We start from the raw sequence: 22507 nt of genomic DNA, 5'->3' as shown, positions 1-22507 counted from the left end.
GCTTAACTACAAGCTGTGTTACTATAGAGTGGAAAATATTAATCAGCTCTAGCCATCTAGGGAGACTGTGGTTATCATTAAGACTATGTGGGACACTCATACAAGAATTTTTTTCCCGTCTGCTGGACAAGCTCTTTCTTACAGTTTATCTGCTCCAACTGCATGCTTTTGAAAAAAAGCTTGACTAAATGAATACTTTCAACTAGAGCTAAAGGCAAACACTCCACTGGAACTTTGCCCTAATCAATAGTAGCAATGTTCATGTCACATGAGAGTCAGAGGACAGAATATGGTCCTTACTGAAGTCAGCAAATAACCTAATTATACTTAGTCTGCTTGAAGAAGGAGACAAGTTGGGTCTGGTCCACCCACATGTTAATGTAATCATCCTTATCCCTTGTTTGCTTTCTGCTTATATTGTAATAAAAAGTGGTGCCAAATGGAGGGTGCTACTGACCCCTTGTGGGAGAAATACACATTTGAGGTTGCAGACACATCAATGGGGAAACTGGTTCAGAATTGTTTTATCATCTCCCATAGATTTTTAAGGAAAATTCAGTGAAATAGTGTTGATGTTGCAAGAGGTCACTATAGTCTCACAAGTGTATTTTCACAATTTCAGGCAATTTTAGAAATTAGGTTTATTAGCTTCTCTAGGGCAGTCACATGTCATTAAGTCCCAATTGTACTAGATACTGCAATGACTTTCCCTTAAAGCCTTGCATTGTTGAAGACTAAAATTTATATATTGCCAGTTGGCACAGTTCTCAGTTTTTAATATAACTATTGTAATCCATCATAACATCACTTCTAAAGACTGCAAAGACTACCTTACTATCTCCTGGAAAGCTAGGACATACTACTCTGTTGAAAAGGGAAGAAACCATTTAGAACCCTGAAGTTTTTTTCAGCCAAAACCTTCTTTTAAGTATCAAGAAATGTTGGTATGATTCATCCTTGAAAGCAATAGTTTTCCAATGTATATAATCATCATGAGCAGAGCTGCACAAACCACAAGAACTTCAACAATTTTATTTCTGACTACATGTATTTCCTTTCCTTATGGTGGAAAACCAAGTCTGAAAAGAATGGCTAATGCTTTTTTATTCCAATACTACCCTAAATGAAACAGAGTAAACCCATGAAGAACTCTGCACTTGATTAATGTCAAATACAAAAGAGATCTCCATGCACTTTCGCTACTCCCATCAAAAAGAGAAGACTGTACATGGGATATAGCTGGAATGACTTAGAAGAGCAAAGTGCACTGTACAGAAATTAATTGCATTACACAGTAGTTATAAAATTACTAAAATTATTTCTATTGTACAGTATGAAACAGCCTTTTCAAAATCTAAACCCATCAACACCAAATACTAGCAAAACCTCCAGGTTCCACTACAATCAACAGCAGTGGCTGAAACCCTTGAGACCACAGAGATGAAGTCTTCAACCAATGCCAGCACTGCTCTCATCATATTCAATGAACATGTAAGGAGACATATGTGAAGAGTTCATAAATCCCAAAGCAAAGAACAAAAGGCTACTTCAACTATATTTCAACAATTTGCATAAATTATTAAATTCTTTTTTTCAGAAGTATTTGAAAACAGTCTTTTCATACAGACCTGTCACATAAACCAAGGCTGAAGAAACTTGAAAAATGAAAAGAAACTGAGAAAGAGAGCAACAAACTTTTTATTCTGTCAGTTCCTTTTTTCACCTGTATACTAGGACAAATAAAAACACTAAGCCATATAAGTGTGGTTGGTTTTGTTGCCTTTGATTACATAGATTTTTGCTTTTTTTACAAATGCATCCATTAAATTGAATCCTAAAAGTACAAACCATGATGCAGCATCTGTTGTCTCAGAATATGGAAGTTACTGTATCTGGCAGGAGATGTTTGAATGATCACATTCACATAGCCAGATCTGTAAAGGCCATTCATTTACAAGTAAACACAGAGTCTAACATACACTTAACAGCAACTCAGGTCAGTAGAACAGTACTACATATTTACAGAAAAATTTGCACATAATCCAGAGATAATTTTAAATCAACCTTTCTGTTGTTACAAAATAATCCACCCTTTGAATTTCTACTGTGCTGCTTTAACAATGTTTGAGTACCTTGGAGATTCAAAGGCACATAGCATTTCTGATGCTTTCACAAATTCATTCTTCAGGAACATATTATAAAAGAAACAGGTTTTTTAAGAACTTTGGACTGCAAAATTTCTCAATCATGTCTGGTGCTCTTTTAAACATTGTATGCCAACAAGTAACCAAGTTTGCAAATACTTTTTCAGGTATCCAATTTTCAAATTCCATGGTGACATCTAACATTATTACAACTAAGAAGGAGGAAGACAAATGAGTCACCACCCCTTTTCCAATGTTGTGTGCAAAAAATCAGTATTAATTCAGTCCAACTATTCTTTTAAATCAAAGCTCTTGAAAAAAAATCAGTATACATCTTATATGACAAGTTTTACTAACCATACAGTACATCAGCATTTCCTTTGAAAAGCTTAGACATTTCTAAGCAGTTTTAAAACAAGCAAGTATATAATGCTATCTGCATACAGAAATACAGTACACTCACACAGGCTATCTTAAACTTCTCCAATAAACAGTCATGTCAAAATCTACAGTTTACAGAAAATACAAAGTTTTAACAAAAGCAAAAATGTTTGTTGTAATTAATTAAAACCTGTTTTCTACCATTAATAGCTTGTATTCATAAAGACACTAAGGCTGGACAAATTAAGTATTTCCTAGAAGCTCAAAATGACACGAAGTTTTCTAACTATGAAATGGCATGCAAACATACTGATTTGTTGATGGTTATTTCTCTCTCACTTATGGAAGATTTACTAGATCAAAATAAAGCAGGTACTTTTACATGTTATACAATGACCTCTCCCTCACACTAAAAATGTCACATACAGAAAATTTTCTCAGCTGTCTTTGACACAAAAGCTGCTCCAGTAAATTTGAATATTATGCCCTTCAGATCCTCATGACCAGTGCAACAATTAATCAGCTTTCAGAAAGCTTAGCAATATCTAAATTTCCCAAATTTCCTTTACAGAAAATATATACAAGTTTATAAATCCATGGCAAGGGCATTACAACTATATTAACATAAACTCATTAACTGGATTGAGAAGATACTTGTATTCTTGTGAAGACCCTATGGCTGCTGCCCATTCAATAGTTCTATCAAGGCACTGTAGAGTCATTAAATCTCTAGTATTCTCCAAGATGTGCTGAAGAATACTGTAAATGTGTTTGAAGTTGTTAAAAAGCCCTGAGTCAGAACTTGTGTATTTACCACAGGCTTAGCTATAAAAATGGCACACCCTAAAGCTTCTGCAAACAGTTTAGATTTGTCAACACAAATAAAGTATGAAATGCACACAAAGACAACACTTTGAATTCCAGCAACTTATGCACAGGAATACAATGTACTTTGTGGCAAATCACACATGGCTATTGTATGCAATTTACACAATAATTTTATAAAGTAAAAAAAACTCTGCAATGTATTCAGACATCAAAACTGATGAAGCAAAAGAAAACTGATGCGTTTCCCACCCCTTCGCAAAGACAACAAACTGCTAGAGAAGAATTCAGCACTTTGACAGAAAGGAGGTAGCACTGCTAGTTAGACTGTAGTGTTGTTGGGGTTTGGTTTTTTTAAGTGAAAACTTGACCCATGCAGCACAAAGAACAGGATAGGCTCTTCGGTTCACCAGCTGCTACTGGAAGAGTAAAATTAAATTTCTGACAATTAGTTTTGTAGAGGAAGCTCAGATCACTAGCTGAAAGCAGCTTCTTCAAACAATTTAGTATTTACACTAACTGCAATTAATACTGCTAAAGATAATTACATGTACATAAACCTTCATGTCTAGAAAATATCTACACATTAAGTACTTAATTATTTTTAAAAGACCATTTCAGGTCTTTAAAAGAAGCTAAAATACCAATTGTAAGACTATGCTAACAAGGCACAAGTACTTGTGCAAATCTGCTATATTCTCAGCCAGTCCAAGTTAAGAACACCACCTTCTAATTAAACTTTCACATTTACAAAGTAACTTGTTTGCTATCTCACCAGTGTAGTTTTTATTATCCACTTCAGGAAAAAGGGATTTCTCCAAACCCCAACATACAAATACACAGTAATCCAACAAATGCAAAGTAGGTAATAGCAGCCCAGATTTTGGGAAGTGCATATAAGCTTGGGCCACAATAAGTGATGATACAAGTTTTGAAGGGAAAAAAAAGTCAAAGGTAGTTATACAAAAGTTAACAATCTACAACTGTGGTACTACATATACTACCACATACAACTACTAAATTTATTCTGTTAACCTCTTAGGTTGTCTTTACACTTTAAATACCTGCATAGTGATATAATGTCTCTTAACAAATGGGAAAGAAAACATCTTACTTAAACATCTGAGCATACCTCACACTGAACAATACATATTTTTAGGTATCTTGTTTCAAGAAACAAATGGAGGGATTTCATTCCATTTAATTTCAAAATTATTATTAAATGCTGGGCACTAGACATAACAAATCTTACAACCCTTACATGCTACAATTTTACAATAAATTAAATGCCCAACTGATTTTTCTAACTTTTACTTTGCTCAGGCGAAATTTAGACTTTAATCTTTTGCTGAAGACAGATGCACAGTGATATTTCCTTAGCTCTCCTACTTGTTATGATCCCCTTTGGCTTTCATGTGAATTTCTCATCCTTCAAATATGTGCTATCCAATTAAACATTCGTTCCCTGTGCACATTGTACACATAACCACAAAATAAAGTGAATGAGCTTTTTTGGGCTCCTTAACAATACTAGCTCACCTTCTACATCTGACTGAAAAGAGAGGGTCTGAATATAAATATTTATTTTCATAAATGATACCAGATTTGCAAGCGTTTTTCCTCATTTAAGTTTTTTGAAAGGAGGTATCGTCATCTACATACAAGATACAATACTCCTGTAAATAACAGACCTGTATAAATAAATTAAGCATCCTGGTTAGCTCTCCTAGTTTTTCTAATTCAGTTGTTTTTCTTGGCACCAAAATAGCACCAAGTGGACACAGTTCAGTTTCAACTGGCACACAACATTGCTGAATGAATCCAATCACAAACTCCTATGCAGTCACATACATCTGCTGTGAGAGCAGTATGGGACACAAAACTGCTCCTACAGCAATACCTTCAGTTGTTGTCTCCATTTCCATAGGACTGTGGAGAGTATTCAAGTACTGAGGGTGTTAAACAGTAACTTGCATCTTATATCCAGTTTCCTAACCAGGATGCTTCAGATCTGTTCTAACTCAGCTGAATTATTCAACTGATGCTAAGCTGGAATACTTCCAAGTAATTCTGGCTTGTTCTAGCAAAAAAGATTCAGGAAAATGGATACTGCTCTACTGAGGTTTCAGTTTTGAGTTGTGTTATCAAGAAGAGATCCACCCTGCATCTGTGCAGCCAAGTTTGCAGAGGTTCCCTTAAAGAATTATGAGAACAAAATATGTCTGCCAGAGATAGAGGAAATCAAGGTACAAATCTGATGCATGACAGGCTAAAACTCAGAATGGATCATTAAATGGCATATCCTATTACAGAAGTATTTCCAGGGGAAGCCTGACAAGAAACTGAAGCCTACTATAAAAGGTTCAGCTGTAAAACATGCTACCAAAAAAAAAAAAAAAAGAAAAAACCAACAACAACAGCAAAAAATTACCCCAAAAAAACACCACAAAAAAAAAACCCAAAAAAACCCCAAAAAAACAAACAAACAAAAAAAAAAACAAAAACAAAAAAAAAAAAACCAACAAAAAACCTTCGTATGCATTGGCCAAATGAAAATTGCAATGAACACTCAGATGCACAAAGAGTTCAAGTGGAGATACCAAAATGCTGAACTGAAACAAGGCCTTACATCAAAAACTTTCCAAAACTCCTTGAAATTTTGGTATTTTAGAGTAGGAATCAAGAAGCAACAAAGGGGAAGGCTGCTTCATTTGGTCAAGAATACAGATGCACATTATCTCAGAACAAATGACCACTAGTATACAAAATAAACCAGACTACTACAGTGACTCCAGATTGTGATTGTGTCCAATGAAAGAACACTGAAAATAATGAGGAACATTTGGAATGCTGGATGAGGATTAAAGATGACTATTGTAATGCTGTGTATTACACCACTTCATGATGTTAAAAGTCCCTCTATACAGACTTTTCCAATATATCACTGTACTTGTTTCCTGGAAAACTTTTTTCAGTGTTTAAATCTTATTGCTTAAAGGCTTGTCTATCTTTACAGTTTATTAGTAACAGTCTTCTGAGACATTTGCCAACATTTGCACAGTTCAGGCATATCAACATAAGTTTCAGAAGACAGATTGATTTATCTGAAAATACCACAATTAAAACATTATCCTTTCTTGGATCTTTCCCTGAACTATCCTTTTATCCACATTTTTAGACATAAGCAATGAGAAATCAATGAAAAATTAGTCTTAGCTGCAAGTAAGGCACCTAAGTAACTCCAGCATGGATTTCTTTACTGTTCTGCAAGAGCACGTCCAAATGAAGTCTGCACAATGGCAATGGGCTACATAACTATGCACTCAGAAAATTGTTGAATCACTTAGGAGTAAGCAGAGATTCCTTTTAGCTACAAGAAATCCTTAAATCAACATATTTTCTACTACCAAGAAGGATGAAAAGATCCATTTGTTTTCAAAATGTGAATAGTTTGCAGTCTGTAACAGTAGCATTTTGGGGGTCAGGAGGAATAGCTCTTGATCATATCAGGGAAAACAAACTCCTTCAGCAAAATTCAGTGCAGCTAGGCACAGCTCACAGATTCACTGTTCTGTCAGCAATATCTTCATTTGCAGTATTATTCAGTAATGCTCACAGGTAAGTTCTGGTGTTAATACCCCACTTAGATGAATAATCAATACTGAATATTCTCTTTTGCTGTTGACACTGCTTGCCTGGAGACAATAAAATTCACTTATAAACAAAGGAAATTTTACAAAATCTGTTTTTTCTGAATTCACAGATCCACAATTTTTAAACGGCTCCGCATGTGTGTGTTTCTACACAATGGACCAAATTCAATAATCTAAAAGGGATAACTGACACACTGCTCAAATATTCTCCTTTCCACTCAAGTTAAAAGCAATTCCATACAAAGTCAAGTAATCAGCACAATTATGAAGCTCGCTATTTACGTTACTTAGTTTGAACCTGTTAGCTCAAAGTGCCGTTTTGGAAACATAATGCTTCTAAAACAGATTTTTTTTTTTTTTAGTTTTTGCTACACAACCCATCCTCAGGAACAAAGGGCATGAAATCAGAATTACCCTAACATCGCATTCTGAGGCATGATCTTATGGGAATAGCCTATCTATTATTACTGTGTATATATTTTGTATTGATTTTTCATGGCTGTGTATTTCAAGACAAATTAATTGTGAATCAGAACTGGCACAGGAAATGCTGACACAAAAAAAGCAAAAAACAAATCCTAAATATTTATGTTTGGTAGTAATTGACAATATAAAAAAAAAATTCCCTTACATCACTTGACATCTGACACATACAGGATACACATGAACAAAACCAAAATAAGATTGTCCGTTTAAACTTTAAGGAGAAGAAGACAGAAACAAAATGAAAAAAAGACTGCTTTACATTAGCATTAGGCTTACACGTTTTTTAAGAGTAAAGCTACAAGCTGACTATTCAAATACTGTTTGTTTCTTTTATTTGGTGCGTTCACAGTCTTTAAACAATTACTATGTAACAAATCTGTGCTACAGTATTAGAAATGTTTTCATTAGAACCCTCTACTACCATTCAAATGAATAGAGGGTTAAAAGCATCAACATGACCTTACTCTTTCACAACACAGTAAAAGACCCTGGCCCCTGTTTAGTACAAAAGGATCCTCCGTTCAATTGCCTTGCGGCATATGGGGCACTCGCTCATTCGGTCTCCACAAAGCTGACACGTTCCATGGCCACACAGGAAGATCATGTTCTTCAGGCGGTCCAAACAGACAGGACACATCGTCTGCAAAAGATTTTGACAGGTTACTAGCCAGTGACAGTAGTTATATGGTACTGAATATGCAACATATAAATTGCTGAAATTCAACAACAAATATGTCCTAAGCATAGCAGATAACTGCCATGGCCACTAAACTATATTTTTTTTAATCCCATTTTTGTTCCACGTGGACTTAAAATATATAGGCTGTTCCTACCCCTTCATGACACAAACAACTATGTAGATTTTTTCTAAATATGATTTCTTTAATTAAGGCAATCCAGTAATAGGCTGACATCATATTTTCAATATAATTATGCAAACGTGCAACATTGAAACACTCTTTGGAAATATTCTCATTTACATAATGTAATCTTCCAGGGAACAAAACATAACCAGCTTGATGTATGCAATGTTTGGGTAATGATTTACAAACTTCTCAGGCTAGCTAGCCATTCATATACTTACCTGTAAACACCAAACACTCAACACCCGCAGAAGGAATAAAATTGTTGTATAATCAATATGATACGCAAAAGTTAGTACTTTGTGGAAGTTATCTAGACTTTTAACCAAAAGAACACCTCAGGTTTCAAATGAAGAACAGTTTAGTAAATCTGTAACCTTCACTCATAACAGCAGCACAGCAAACTTTTAAAATCAGTTTTAATTGCTGAACGTGAAGTGATGGTCAATGCCCAAAGTTCTTCAACAGCAAAATTCATTTTGCACCAAGCCACTAAGGAACAATGTCCTTCAACTTTTGTGCAGAAATTGAAGCTTGCATATGGCATGTTCCTTCACCATAAACATATTGCAGCCATACTAGGATTTCATTTATAACAGTTTATCAAATGTTAGTAAATGAATAGATGTTACAGCAGATGAAAATTAACACCATACTGTAGAAAAAAAATCAAATCTAACATGTCCTCTTATCTGAGACATACTACATATATCTAACAATTACAAACATTGATTTCGTACATAACATGAAATACTGACAAAGCTCGTATTTCAAATACAAATTCATTTTATCACCATCTTGCACCTGTGACTTGCTTCTGTACTCATCACTGGGGCTTCATTTCAATTTGTTCATTGCATGAGAGAATCCATACCAAGGTACCCTATTCAGAAAAACCCTAGAGCACATTTTCTATGAAATCAACAGGTATTACTTCCTAGAGTAAACAGCTTAACTGAAGACCAAAAGAATTCATCATAATTCTCTGCTTAAGAGTTTAAATTGGCATGGAATCTGGCCAAATCATTATTTTAATCTCCAGGATACTAGTATAATGGGCTAGCAAGAAAGTAAAACTTCCAGGTAAAACCTTAAGTAATTTTATGCTTAAAAAAAGCCCTGAAGGGTGGTGTGCTCCAGCTTTGCCAGAATTTCCACAGTACTGTAACAAAACATTTTCAAATTAAAAATTTACATAAACCTTTCCTGTCCGTCAGTCCTGCTCATTTTTCTTCTCTCACAAAATCATCACCTTCATATCCTGCACATCAATAGGACCTTTAGAATATTCCTCCTTCAGTAACTCTCAGACTTAAGGTATCAGTGAAACAGCTATTTCCAAAGCAGTGAATACATAGCTGTGTGACATGTGTCTATAACTTGGCAGCACTGGCATGATGACATTTCACAAAGGACTGACAAAGCAAACACTCATCTTATCTTTGGGAAAATTCCTTATGTGTAGCCTTTATTCTGTGTTTTGGCTTATTTGCTTTTGTGTCTAAATATAGGATCAGAATTACATAAGTTACAAGGGTCTGTGTATCTCCAAATGCTACACCATCATTTAAAAATGTAAACATCCATTAAGGGGACAGAAATAATAATAATAAAAAAAAATAATCTGTTGAAACACCCTTACTTTGAACTGTTTTATTCAGTAAAGGACAGAAATCCCAACATTTTCATTTTATAGTCATGCAGTATTAGAAAACTACCCTATTTTTCCTGCTTAGTACAGAAGCACAGTGAAATAGGTTAGCTGTTTAATTTCTTAACATGATATTATACTAACACTTGAATTACTTCACACAGTAGGATGACTCAGCTGGCAGAACAACAAACTTCCTGTTTGCTATACAATTCTCTTGTGACAGGCTTTTCTCAATTAGTTCAGCAGTCTCCCAGTGGGATACAAGCCCAGATAACTGAGTTTTATCCAACTCTGAAGGGCAATTCCTTATTTAACCACCACCTTACATATACTTTTACAGTGCAAGAAAATTCACTGCAAGCCTTATGCGCCTTTTGAGAAGCAGAAAATAAGAAATGAGAAATAAGTACCTGTAAGGATTGTACTATTTGTTAGAATGTCTTCTGCATGAAACCCCATTTTTTATCTGCCTGCAAAATTTGATTCCCATCATTCAAAGGAAAACAAATAGTATAAAAAGGCACTACGCCTGTTCTAGATGACAATTCTTCAGGTAAGTACTCTGCCAAAGTGCCCACTGCACCTTAAGTATAACTGAGTTTGCAACTTAGATAATATTTTTATCACTAACAAGGTGTTTTAAACTGCTTGAAGTATCAGTTCCTCACTATGAAAAACAGTTTTTACAACAATATACAGGTGCACAGTGACAAAATAAATTTATTTTTTAAGGAAGAAGAAAGTGATGCAAGTATGGTGAAGGAACATACGTAAGATATTAGATGGATTATGATGATGATTATGTATGAAATGGAGTGAAGGTATTGCAATTACAGTCAAAAGGGTTCACATTCAGGGAATCCCTGAAGAATGGTGTGGTCATCAGATGTGGGAGATTCTGTTGACATCAGCATCACTTCTGCTTGGCACCAGAAATAGTTTTAAAAGCTTGCTGCACTAACATATTAGATTATCATTGAAGGTATGAGTTGAAACAAAGGCTTATACCTGCTGAGAGAGAACAAATTAATTTTAAGTAGAAAAATATAAATTGAACACGAAGACTGAACTGTTACAGCACAAATCAAAAGAATACACAATTCTAATGGAATGCTATGCCTAATTTCAAGCACAAATTTAAAAGATGAGATGATAAATTTTAATCAAACCCGACTGGCTACTCACAAGTGTGATACAACTTGCCCTGTTACAAGGCTAAGCACAAAAGACACTGAAAAAACCACAAGAGTCTCAAGCCAAGAGGCACACAAGGAATGACCAGAACCATCTCCTTCTAGTCAGAGGCACTGAACAATTTTGGCTGCTGGCTAGCAAAATGCCACAGGATAGATAAAATCAGAGAGAATAAAACAGCACCTAAGGAAAACTAACAAAAAAAAAAAAACTGAGATCACATCTAATCAAGAAGAAAAACTGTAACATAGTTTTCTTTTCATGTGCCTATACATAAGAATAGCAGCATACCCAAACAGAACTCTAATCTTCTATAACTCCTGAAGTACCCTGAAAAAATGTATCTGAAGAAAACAGATTACTTGCATTTAAGCATGCATCTGGCATCTTTTGCATGTATTATTTGAAATGCCAAAAGAATAAGCTTATGCTTTCCATTCAATGCTAAAAAGTAAAGCAGAAACTATACAGTGGATGCAAACCATCAGAGATGACAGTAACATTTGAAGTTGCCCAGTAAGACACACATGCATTTTCAAATTACATTTTTCAATCTTCCACGTTCTTTACAGATAAAAACTACACAGGAAACTTTTGAATTTCTATTACTGGGGTGCTGGCCCAGTCACCACATGACAGGAAAAGCCCTTCACAGACATTCAGTTAAGCATATCAGCTCTCAAATTTAAGAAACACTTAGAAACACAGGCCCTAAAACTAGCAACTACATGTTCTATTCCTGGCTTTCATGCACATAAACAGCTGAATTCAACAACTACCAGGAGCAGATGTTGTGCTGCCACCACTGAAGTATTATGGACTGATGTAAGCCTACTAGAGGAAAATGCAAGCTAGAACAACTCAGTCTCTTGTATCCATGAAAAGTTGCTTCCAATTGTGTTAGACACATGGAAGAAAAAAGTCACATTATCAGGGCATGAAGAGAGTAAGCTCATTCTAGCAGTCAGATGCTCCAGATTCCTTATTGCTGAAAGAGCTGCTAACAGTATACCTAATTATGAAGATAAACATTAACATTTAAATTTCAAATATTTGAATTACATGTATAATATTTTCAAAGTTTTAACCTTGCAGCTACACAGCTTTTTGAAGAGTGTGTTCACTATACCCTTCATAAGACAGATAACTATAACTGTCAGCTATTGTTCCAAAGCAGTTAATGAACAAACAAGTCAAGATTAAGGTAGACACAGAATGGTGAAGATTATCTACTTTTATACTGTTCTGTGAAAACAGCTTCTGCTGTACCAACACATTCAGGTCAGCTAAATAGTCAGGGAATGTACTGACTGGGAAGCGCATCATTTTTCACTCACATCAACACAACATGCCCTAATAGATGGATTATCAAACATGGCCACTCAATTTTTTCTTTTAACCCTGTACACAGAGGACATAGAAGTCACATCCCACAAAAAATATTGGTCTTCTAACTACAGTTTAACCCTGATGCACTTCAACATTTCATTTTGCTTTAAATAATAGAGGATGCATTGGCTTTTTCAATCAAGTGGTTCTTGCACTTAATGATTCTTACAACTTTTATCCAGCACTTTTACCTGTTCCTTGATGTCTTGCAACTGTTGCTGCAGCTTCTGTACATCTGCATTGACATTAGTGTTGTCTTTGTCCTTCTGCAAAACTGGAATGTTTCCACTTGCTGTAAGATTAAAAGAATATAAAGATACGTGACTACGCAGCAATGTAATGAACCACGAATAATTATTTCCAGGGTCACAGCTAAAATTTTTCAATTATCTGAAAAAAATGTTAGTCAACCATCTTTGATAATCTAATTAAATTAACTAACCATCACTGCAGCTCAACAAAAAATTTCTTTGAGTTTAGTGGTAACACTTCTTTGGCAAGTATTTCCATAATAATGATGGTTGTAGTCCCTTAATGTTCTGAGAATTCTTATTTGTCAGTGAAGTTCCTGACATAAATATTTTTTGCATTGGTTTAAAGAAAAAAAAAGCCAAATTCCTTTACACTGAAATGACTTTTTTATCTTGACTTAGATGATTCTATTTGGTGTTCACATCTGCCCAAGTGTCTTGGAAGCAGTTTGTTCAAAATTTCAACAAGCTCAGATTAATACTCCCATATTCGACTGATCTGGGGAGCAGTATGACTATATGAAAGAAAAATTGTCAAGTCTTGGATTCCCAGTGTGAGTACTGAAAACCTGATTTTAATGACTATTCTTGTATTTATCTATTTCAGAACACTATGACAAGAACGAACTAATATTCCAATTCTCATAAACTCAATTGAAATACTGTGTACCACGATACACATACAGAGCAAAAGAAATTACTCAAATAAGTCCCAAGGAATTTAAAAACTAGTCGAAGGACAAGATGTAAGACTGGACATTTCCTCAGGAAAGTTGCTTGTACCTAGATGCAAAATACTTACCATTACTTCAGAGTACCAGAGGTAAAAAAATTATTTACTCATTTGCACAATCACAGACAATCTTCAGCTTTTATTTCTTAGGGCATTAGTAAGTGGCCAAGTCATCACACAGGTTTTGGATTCTACTCCGAATGCTGGAAGCAACTCTTCACTGTAATGACTGGTGGTGCTACTACATTTGCTGCTAGCGATGCAGAAAGTAGTGCAAACAGCAAAGGATACCTGTTTTCATTAAACAGCACTGTTAGCACTGATAGCACTGTTGTCATTAAGCTTTTCTTCAGAAAGGAGAGAAATACTTAGATCATTTAAGAGAATAAGTTGGTGGAGGAACATGAAAGAGTATGGGCTCTGGAGTCACTCACAAATATCATCACTGGTATCTTCTGTACCTTTCCCTCCGCAGCACATTATGAAAGGCACTCTTCGCTCAACAACTGCCCGACACTGTACACATTTCTTCATCAAGCTTGCACAATCTGAGAGAAGAGAGAAATAAATTAATTCTGAATCTTCCCACTTAGTTTTTCTTTTTTTCTATCCATGGGTTTGTTTATTCAGAGTAACTATACAGCAATGATTTAACAGATGCTTATAATACAAAGAACTACTTGAGTTTATCTTCACATTATTTTCTGCAAATCACACCTAAACAATATCCTGTTTGGCGTTCAAAGTAAATCTAATCCCTATCTCCTTTTAAGACATTTCAAGGGAAGAGGTTCCTCTTTCTCCAGATGGATGTCTAGTCCACAAGAATTACAGAAGTTAAAAGGTAATCACACGTTTGAGACCAGAACTTCCAAGAATGTTTGGCCTATCTGCTTTTTTCTTTAGAACAAAAGATGTCACTAACTGTCCTAATGCTCCAGGGCAAAGAGATGCAGCTCTTCACCCTTAAGAGTAAACCTACATCTTTTGATATAATCCTAGAAAGTGGGCTGTAATTTTTCTACTAAAGACAAGTTATTGTCTCACAAATGTTGAAAGGGTACTGTGACTCAAGAGAGTGGGTCCTACAAAATACACAAACTTGAAGACTCTTCCATCCTGCTTGAACAAGATGTCCAGAAAAAAATCTGGAAAGAAATAATCTACAACTGTTAAACCTTCTGCTGTCCTTGTTACAGCTTAGACTTGGTAACGTGTACTGTGCTGCTAAAATCCTTCACCACAGTAATCAATCTTTTTGTTGTCATCTTTCCTGGGAAATGATTCAAAAAAACTTCTCTCATCATCTTTCAACTGCAGACAGTGAAAGAGACCAGATCAGGCTAACTATAGTCAGTGATTCGATGTCAGCTGCCTCAGCCAGAACAGAGGAAGAAACCAGATTTCCTTAGCAAGTCCAAGTAAGCAGTAACTTATGGGAACAATTACCCTCCCTCTTGTGTAGATCCTCATCAATAAGGACTGCTCTTCTCTAGGGAAATGACCCTTCAACAAAACCCTGAAATGTCTGGAGACAAGGTGATAGCTGAATTTTATCCTCATATACTCAAAACCAAAGAATTTCTAGAGATCTCCTACCTATTTTACCATTACACAGGATAAATCACTGTAACTGGTGCTCTTTGCAAAGATACATGATGTGACTTTTGGGGCAAAATACAGCCCTTGTTCAAATTTGTAGATTAGTAGTGAAGCATACTAAGTATTTATTGACAATAGTTTTTTGAAACACCATTTGCTTATCTGAATGCCTTCAAAAAGCTGCAACAAAACAATAAAATTTCTTCTAATTACTACCAAAGTGTTACTGATATTCAGTAGGCTTCTATAAGGTGAGAAAGCCTACTCACAGTTAAATAATATAGATGAAAGAGGACACGCTTTCTAAAGACTTGAAAACCTCCACCCTGTCCTCCAATTATTACCAGCATGACAAATAATGCCAAAATTCTGATGATCACACCAGACTACCAAGTAAATTGAACCTGAAATCAGATTACTAATTGTCGCTGTTAACCCAGACACAAGACATACACAAACATACAGGCTAATGTTTTTAGCAATCTGATTAAAAATGTTCTGTTTCACAATTACTCCAAAAAGAGGTTTTGTAAAGTTACTTACTCTCACAGGCACACATATGACCACAAGGCTGGAAGAGCACTGCTGCCTTTTTGTCTGAACATACTACACATTCTTCAATCTGTAAAGAACACACCCATGTGAGCAAAGTGCATCTCCTGCTCTCTACATTAATTTGCAAGGCACATGGGCTTCACGAAGCTCCATTTAGTGGGGTTTTTAACTCATTCAGCATCACAAAATGCAATTTAAATGAGTTCTCATGCTAACTTCTAAGAACAGGTTTTTGCTGGCAATTTTTGCACATTCAGTACAATGACAGGCACAGAGAAGCATTTAGGACACCATGTATTTCTTCTTTTCTCCTTCTTTATTCCATCATGGATACTTAAATTGGGGTTGATCAAGCTAGAGAAGGGAGTCTTCAGGAATAAGTTAATACAGCCTTTCTGTACTCAAAGTGGGCTTATAAGAAAGATGGGAACAAACTTTTCTGCTGGGCCTGTTGCAGTAGTACAGGGGGTAATAGTTTTAGATTAAAAGCAAGCTGATTTGGACTAGGTATAAGAAAGAAATTTTTTATGATGAGGGTCATGAAATACTGGAACAGGTTACCCGGAGTGGTGGTAGATGATCCACCCCTGCAAACATTCAAGGTCAGGCTGGACAGGGCTCTGAGCAACCTGATCTTGTTGAAGTTGTCCCTGCTCATTACATGCTACTAGATGTCAGTCAACATTACTGATTTTAAAGGCCCCTTCCAACATTCTATGATCCTATGAAATTCACTTAAAAGGTACTTATACAGAAATGTTTTAACATTCTGGGTTAGGGTTTCTTAACCCTAACTCAGAACTTCTAAGTTCTTAGTCCTTTTGTGTGAGAGCTGTATATATCATGGAATCATCAAATGGTTCAGGTTGGAAAAAACCTTAGAGATCCTCCAGTTCCAACCCATGGCAAACAGAAAAGAGCAAAATTAATTCCATCCAGTGAGACATGTGTAAGGCACAATACCACATAAAAGATGATGTACATTTCTTTGACCTCTTTTTCCCTGGTTTTTCCTACTTTTCCATTATAAAAGAAAAAGAACCAATAAATTTCAGAGGTTTTTACCTTTGTCCTAGACTGAACTTGTTCTTTACAGATGAGGCATTTTTTCACCCGTGGTGAGCACAAAGAACATGTGGCAATGTGGCCACATGGGCCAAACAGAGTATCTCTCTTCATGTCTGAACACACCATACATTCTTCTAAGGTTTCAGAATCATTGTTGATCATAGATGGACTTCGGGAACCAACCTGGCCACTACAAAGAAACCTTGCGTTAAACTTTTAATAATTAAAAAAACATTTAAAATGCACATCAACTGGCTGCTTATGTATCCTATGCACTTGGGCATCAATATGTGATCATAAAGCGATCTGAACTGCCTTTTCCAAGAAGTACAGTTGATACTGCAGTGCAAGGTCACACACTCGGATAAAGCAGTTCAGAAACAGGACACACAAGTCAGGATATCGTGTTGTGAACGTAAGAAGCGCCTCCCTCTCGGCCTAAGAGCTTGCTTTACGGACAGAGACGTGCCTGGTGCCGGGCAGAGGCAGCCCGCGGGCCCCGCCCATGGCCGCGCCCCGGCCGCAGCGCCGCGCCGCGCCGGCCCGCAGAGGGCGCGCGTGCCCAACCTCCGCCGCGGACGGGGCCGGCGAGCACGGACACACACCGGCTCCGGAAGGAAATAAGCACCTTACTCCTTACCAGGGCAACGCCAATAACCACAGCCTCTCTTTGCCACGTTTTAAGAGTGCAGTTTTGATTTCCATAGAGGAATTAAAGGTGAGACTCATTTGCGGCAACGGGTGGAGTGTAACTAGGACAAGATGAATCCTCTGATACTGCATGGACCTGGTAACACGGTAATTCCTGAAGACATCAGACCTACCCCCTCGTTCTCTTTTCACAGAATCATACAGTTGTCCAGATGAACAGGGACTCAGTACATGACCTTCTCAAAGCAGTAACAACACAGAATTCACATGTTCATACTGGGCTTTGGTCATTTCAGTCATTAGAAGTTGTATGGACAGATATTTCACAACTTTCCAGGCCAACCTGTTTGCAATGCTTAGTTATTCTTCCAGGGATTTTCCCCCGACTGCCTTGTGAAATTCTACCAATCCCCGCTGAAGACTGTCACCCCTTCCCATTCTCCCCTCTCCCATACTAATATGCATGAAAGTCCTCTAAGACCTCGGTAAGTTTCAATTAATGTATTTGTGTATAGCATTCAGTGTACTATGAAATCCTAAAGAATTAAAAGTTAAAATATTAACCATACACAAAAAATCCTAAAAAACCTCAGTTAATCTGTGGAAAGCAGACATTTGGAAACTGTGTATTTTATGAATATACAAACCTGACTTTCTCTTTGTGACATTTAGCCAATGCTTTGCAGAGACTCGGGTCAGGGCAGAGATCAAGAGGGGACTGACCCTTCTTGTTACGAATGCCGAGGTCAGCCCCGTTGGCTGCCAGGAAGCAGGCAATCGATGCAGCACTCTTCTTCTCTGCTCCTTGAGTGCCAAGTCCCATAATTAACTGAAAGAAAACAAATACGTAAGCAAGAAAGACTCTCTAAACAGTTAAGGATTGTCTGGCTAAAAGAAAGCTACTTGACATGCACACATGCACATATATGTGTAAATGTGTAAGCCAAAAGAAGCATCTCTAGAACTAAAATCAAAACAATTGCTTCATTTTCAGTCAGCTATATACAGCTTTCCTTTAAGGAACTAAAATTCAGCAAGGAATAGTTCTACTGAAGCACTTAATCTCCTGTACACCTATACTCACATGTGAAGTGGCTGTCCTTCTACGGAAGCACTGTAAAGGGCAAAGTTCCAGTGGGTATATTCAGAACACACTTCCGTATATACTCAAATTGCTCAATTCAGACAAAATGCTATCACTCCATTTGGACAGAAATCATAGTTGAGCACATAAATGAATGCACATCTACTTTTTAGTCCAGCAAGTAAAGTACCTGCCCAAGAAAGTAACTGAATTTCAGTCTTTCTCAGCCTAGATGAGTTAAAACTCACACACTGTCCCAGTCTAATCACATAATGCTACTTTGACCTTTTACAGCTGTTATTATATCCTTGTGTTACTGCTTCATGGGGCTCAGCTAGTAAGACTAAGAAGGCTCACTACCACAGCCCAGCAAGGAGTGGATTCCCCAGAGCATTGTGGGCTCCCAACATCTTTTTGCTCGATCAGATGAAATGCATTAACTATATCAGACTACAGAACTGCTAGCATCACTAAGAATCCCTCAGCAAACTACACTACATTGCATTCAAAAGGAAGAGCTTTGGTAAAGCTAGGGCAGCTCCAACTCAAGGAAATCCAGTTGCTTAGGGAAGCATTTTTTTAAACCTCAGTCTGTTTTTTTTTTAATTAGAAGTTCTTATATCAATATGTATCACTGAGGCTACAAGACTCTTGAAGGTCACTTGATGAATTCAGATACTCCTCCTACATTCTTCCTCATGATTAGGTAAGAACAGTACAGCTCTGAAGGAAGCTCCACGAAAATCAGTAAGTTATGGATACGAATTGTTTTATGGTGTTCAAATAACAGAAAATTGTCATTTATCAATTGAGACCATTTATCTGCACTTCAATTACAGCACTGTCTGAAGCAAAGCAGAAATTTTGATCCAGCTTCAGTCCTGGTACTTTGGACTGTATTATTAATCAGGCCAAGTCAGCCCAGTACAGCTGCAGTGTACCTGTGGAGGGGGCTAGCCCTGAAATGCATCAACACAGGCCAGTCCCAGCCAATTCACCAGTGAGGGAGAAGTCTCTGTGCAATCCACAAAAACCATACAAATATCACCTAAGTAATTGTAACTTTGAAGCAGTAAACACTTTCCATTTGTTTCTTTCTTTTAAGTTAGGATTTAGGCAGTGGCATCACTTAAAAACATTTTAAGGGTCAGAAAGACACCTTAAAGACACTTGTATATTAAAAAAATTTATACTAAATGACCTTGGGAATAATAATTATTTAGGATAAAAAGTAATCTAAGCCAGAACAGCACATCTGCGATAAAGCAATTCAAATTACATTCTTGTGTTGCTGGAGACTATACTTCAGAAAATTTCTTCTCCTCCCAGCTGCGCCATCACCACAAGATGCTGGATAGAAAACTTAAAAATTATTTAAATAAATTAGGTTCAGTGCTCATAGTACTTGAGCACAGAAATGTTTTTCAGAATGGTACCTAAAATGAGCAGGGCTTTGTGTACTATCAAGATTGCTCACTACATGCATTTTAAAGAGTCTTTCAAAAAAATCAACTGAATAAACCTGACAAAAATTGTTTTATGCGTAACATAAAATATCCTGAGTTGGAAGGAATTCACAAGGACCATCAAGTTCAGCTCCTGCCCCTGCACAGGACAGCCCCAAGATTTGCACCAGGCACCCAAGATCATTGTCCAAAAGCTTCTTGAACTCTGGCAGGCTTGGTGCTGTGACCGCTTCCCTGGGGAGCCTGTTCCAACAGGCATAATGTCGGCATTCAGAAGGAACTACTAAAAAAACCAATTAATGTTAAGTAATTAATTCAATTTAGTTCCATGTAGGAATAAAGTTAATGATAGTCAGTAAAAAGTATTGTTTCATATTTTAAACAGTGGTCACATAAAAAAGTAACAAATCATACAATTTTAATGAGTTGCTGTCCAATCAACTTCATCAAGTATGAAAAAATGCTAAAATGCTGCGAGATTTTTCTTTTCAGTTTATTCAACTAAAACAAAAATATAAATAATTATTTCTATTATATATGTATGTAATACAAAGAGGCACCCTACAGGTTTCAGTAGGTTGGAATCTCCAAGACAGCAGTCCAAAATTAATTAAAACTTAGTCAAGCAAAAATGAGCTCTAGAAACCAAATATTTACAGAGATGTGTTGCTATCACATAGCCTAATGAAATTGCATTTTGCAACCTTCAAAGGAATTAATGAAGAATAATAAAATCTCTCAAAACAAGCCCTCAATATAAGTCATCACATTTACAAGAAGAAAGCCTTACTGATTCCAGGTGAAATTATTAATCCTATTTATGGTCCATAAAAAGATCCATCACCTGTATTTGCAATTCCACCCAAGACAAATTACCAATGTGTCCTTGGATAGCTTTATAGGTCCAGATGCCTGCACATATTTTCACAGCGTCGATTCTATCTCTTTATTGATACTCCACTTTGGGCCAAAGGCCACTTAATATTTAAAACTGTTTAATGGCAAAATCAAGTTTATAGAATTTTTAACTTACTGTCATTTAAATAAAGGTAGATAGGTGCAGGTATTATATTCACATTTTCTATTTTTCACAAAAAGTTTTCAAGATAATTTGATTTGCTGATCATCTTAAAAGTGTTTTCAGGTATATTTACTCCACCTTTTACATTTCACATGAAATAAAAACAGGCAAGTTTTCATCTCTTCTCTGCCAGAACTTATTCTTCTCCACAGCACTTAAAGCATACAAATAGGATAGTTTTGCAAAAATTTTCTCTGCAGCCAAATAAAGTGCAAAGAAGTGACCAGTAGTTTGGTCATGCTACTAAAGGATAGGAGGTATTGGCTGATCATGATTTTTTAAAACTTTAAATATTTTTAGGTGATGAGAGACACGATGAAGGAATTTTTTTCTTTGTTTTTCGTATCTTTTGCCTGCTCTTTGTCTTATTACTTCAATAGAAATTAAAAAAAAGTACTATTTTGTTTTAAACCAAGGATACTTGTCAAATGCAACTAGAGATAAAACTTTATTCTCCAAAATATAAAATCTCCCCCAAAAGAAATGTAAAAGGCGATGGAAAAAAACCCACTTCTTCTGTTAAAACCATCAAAACTAAATACAGAATTCTAGTTTCATTGTGGAGTCTATTAATAAGACTGGGCTGAGAAAACAATTTATGAAATCCCAAATCTGAGGAAAAAAATTTCCCTTTTATTCATTTCGCAGTTAAACACATGAACATGAAGCATTCTAGACAGCTCTCACAGAGTCCATTTCAGATCACAGAAACAACTGAGCTGTAACCTCTCTTCTCGTCTCATTAAAAAGGACACATGCATTTTCTTACACATGCTAGTCATATTTCAAATGCTTTTCAAAGCTTATTCTGGTATATTTCAATGAGAGTCAGTAATCAATTTGGAAAAAAACTTTTGTACAGTGGAATTATTGTTTTGAACAAAGATTTTTTATAAAGTTGGTATATTTGTTTTTTCTTAATGAAATGCAAAAGCAACAACAACAAAAAATTTCCTAATTTTAACCCTCAGTTAAAATTAGAAAAAACATTATACTGGTAACTAATGGCTCAGCAGCTCTGATCCAACTGTTTCCTTTTCTCAATCTGAATGGCTCCATAATTTTATTTCTTCTTTGTCCCTCAGGTAAACTGTAAATGTCACCTCTATATATGGGGTTCATGGAGCTTTTCGGGTGTAAGAGATTCTTTTTTTCAGTAAAATTATTCCCTGGAGGCTTTTTTACTATTTCCTTACTACAGCACGATTTCTGAAATGAACTCTGTCAAAAATATAAATAAATACACAAAAATAAACATACAAAATTAAGAATGCCTTGTTCTAACAGAACATACTTTCAGAAAGTCATAGAAGCAACTAAAGTTATAAAGACATGCAAGATGCTGAATTACAGAAAACTACTTCAGTCTTATTCTGTACTGTAAAACTGTTTAATTCTCTTTCCAAAACAGCTACTTTGATTTGTTG

The 22507-nt window shown here is 36.0% G+C and overlaps 1 protein-coding gene across 8 annotated transcripts in view; it reads right to left on the bottom strand.

The window, feature by feature from the left end:
• Window positions 1-7309: 7309 nt before the first annotated feature.
• MIB1 (MIB E3 ubiquitin protein ligase 1) overlaps window positions 7310-22507 on the bottom strand; it is a 68563-nt gene continuing 53365 nt past the window's right edge. For 2 of the 8 annotated variants that reach the window (XM_021551558.4, XM_085571994.1), the window contains exons 16-21: window positions 18097-18278; window positions 16796-16988; window positions 15719-15797; window positions 14035-14121; window positions 12781-12881; window positions 7805-8129 (exon numbers count right to left, since the gene is read on the bottom strand). In XM_021551558.4, the coding sequence (XP_021407233.2) occupies window positions 7989-8129; window positions 12781-12881; window positions 14035-14121; window positions 15719-15797; window positions 16796-16988; window positions 18097-18278 (783 nt within the window). In that variant the 3' untranslated portion in view covers window positions 7805-7988. Of the gene's footprint in view, window positions 8130-10708; window positions 11018-12780; window positions 12882-13692; window positions 13865-14007; window positions 14122-15718; window positions 15798-16795; window positions 16989-18096; window positions 18279-22507 lie in introns of those variants that run through there. The other 6 variants (XM_085571996.1, XM_085571997.1, XM_021551557.4 and 3 more) reach the window with 5 other exon arrangements.

Source organism: Lonchura striata, chromosome 2 (assembly GCF_050655825.1).
Source record: "Lonchura striata isolate lonStrDom1 chromosome 2, ASM5065582v1, whole genome shotgun sequence".
Classification (NCBI taxonomy): Eukaryota; Metazoa; Chordata; class Aves; order Passeriformes; family Estrildidae; genus Lonchura; species Lonchura striata.
Note: the sequence above shows the minus strand (reverse complement) of the source record. Positions and strands in the feature narration are given on the sequence as shown.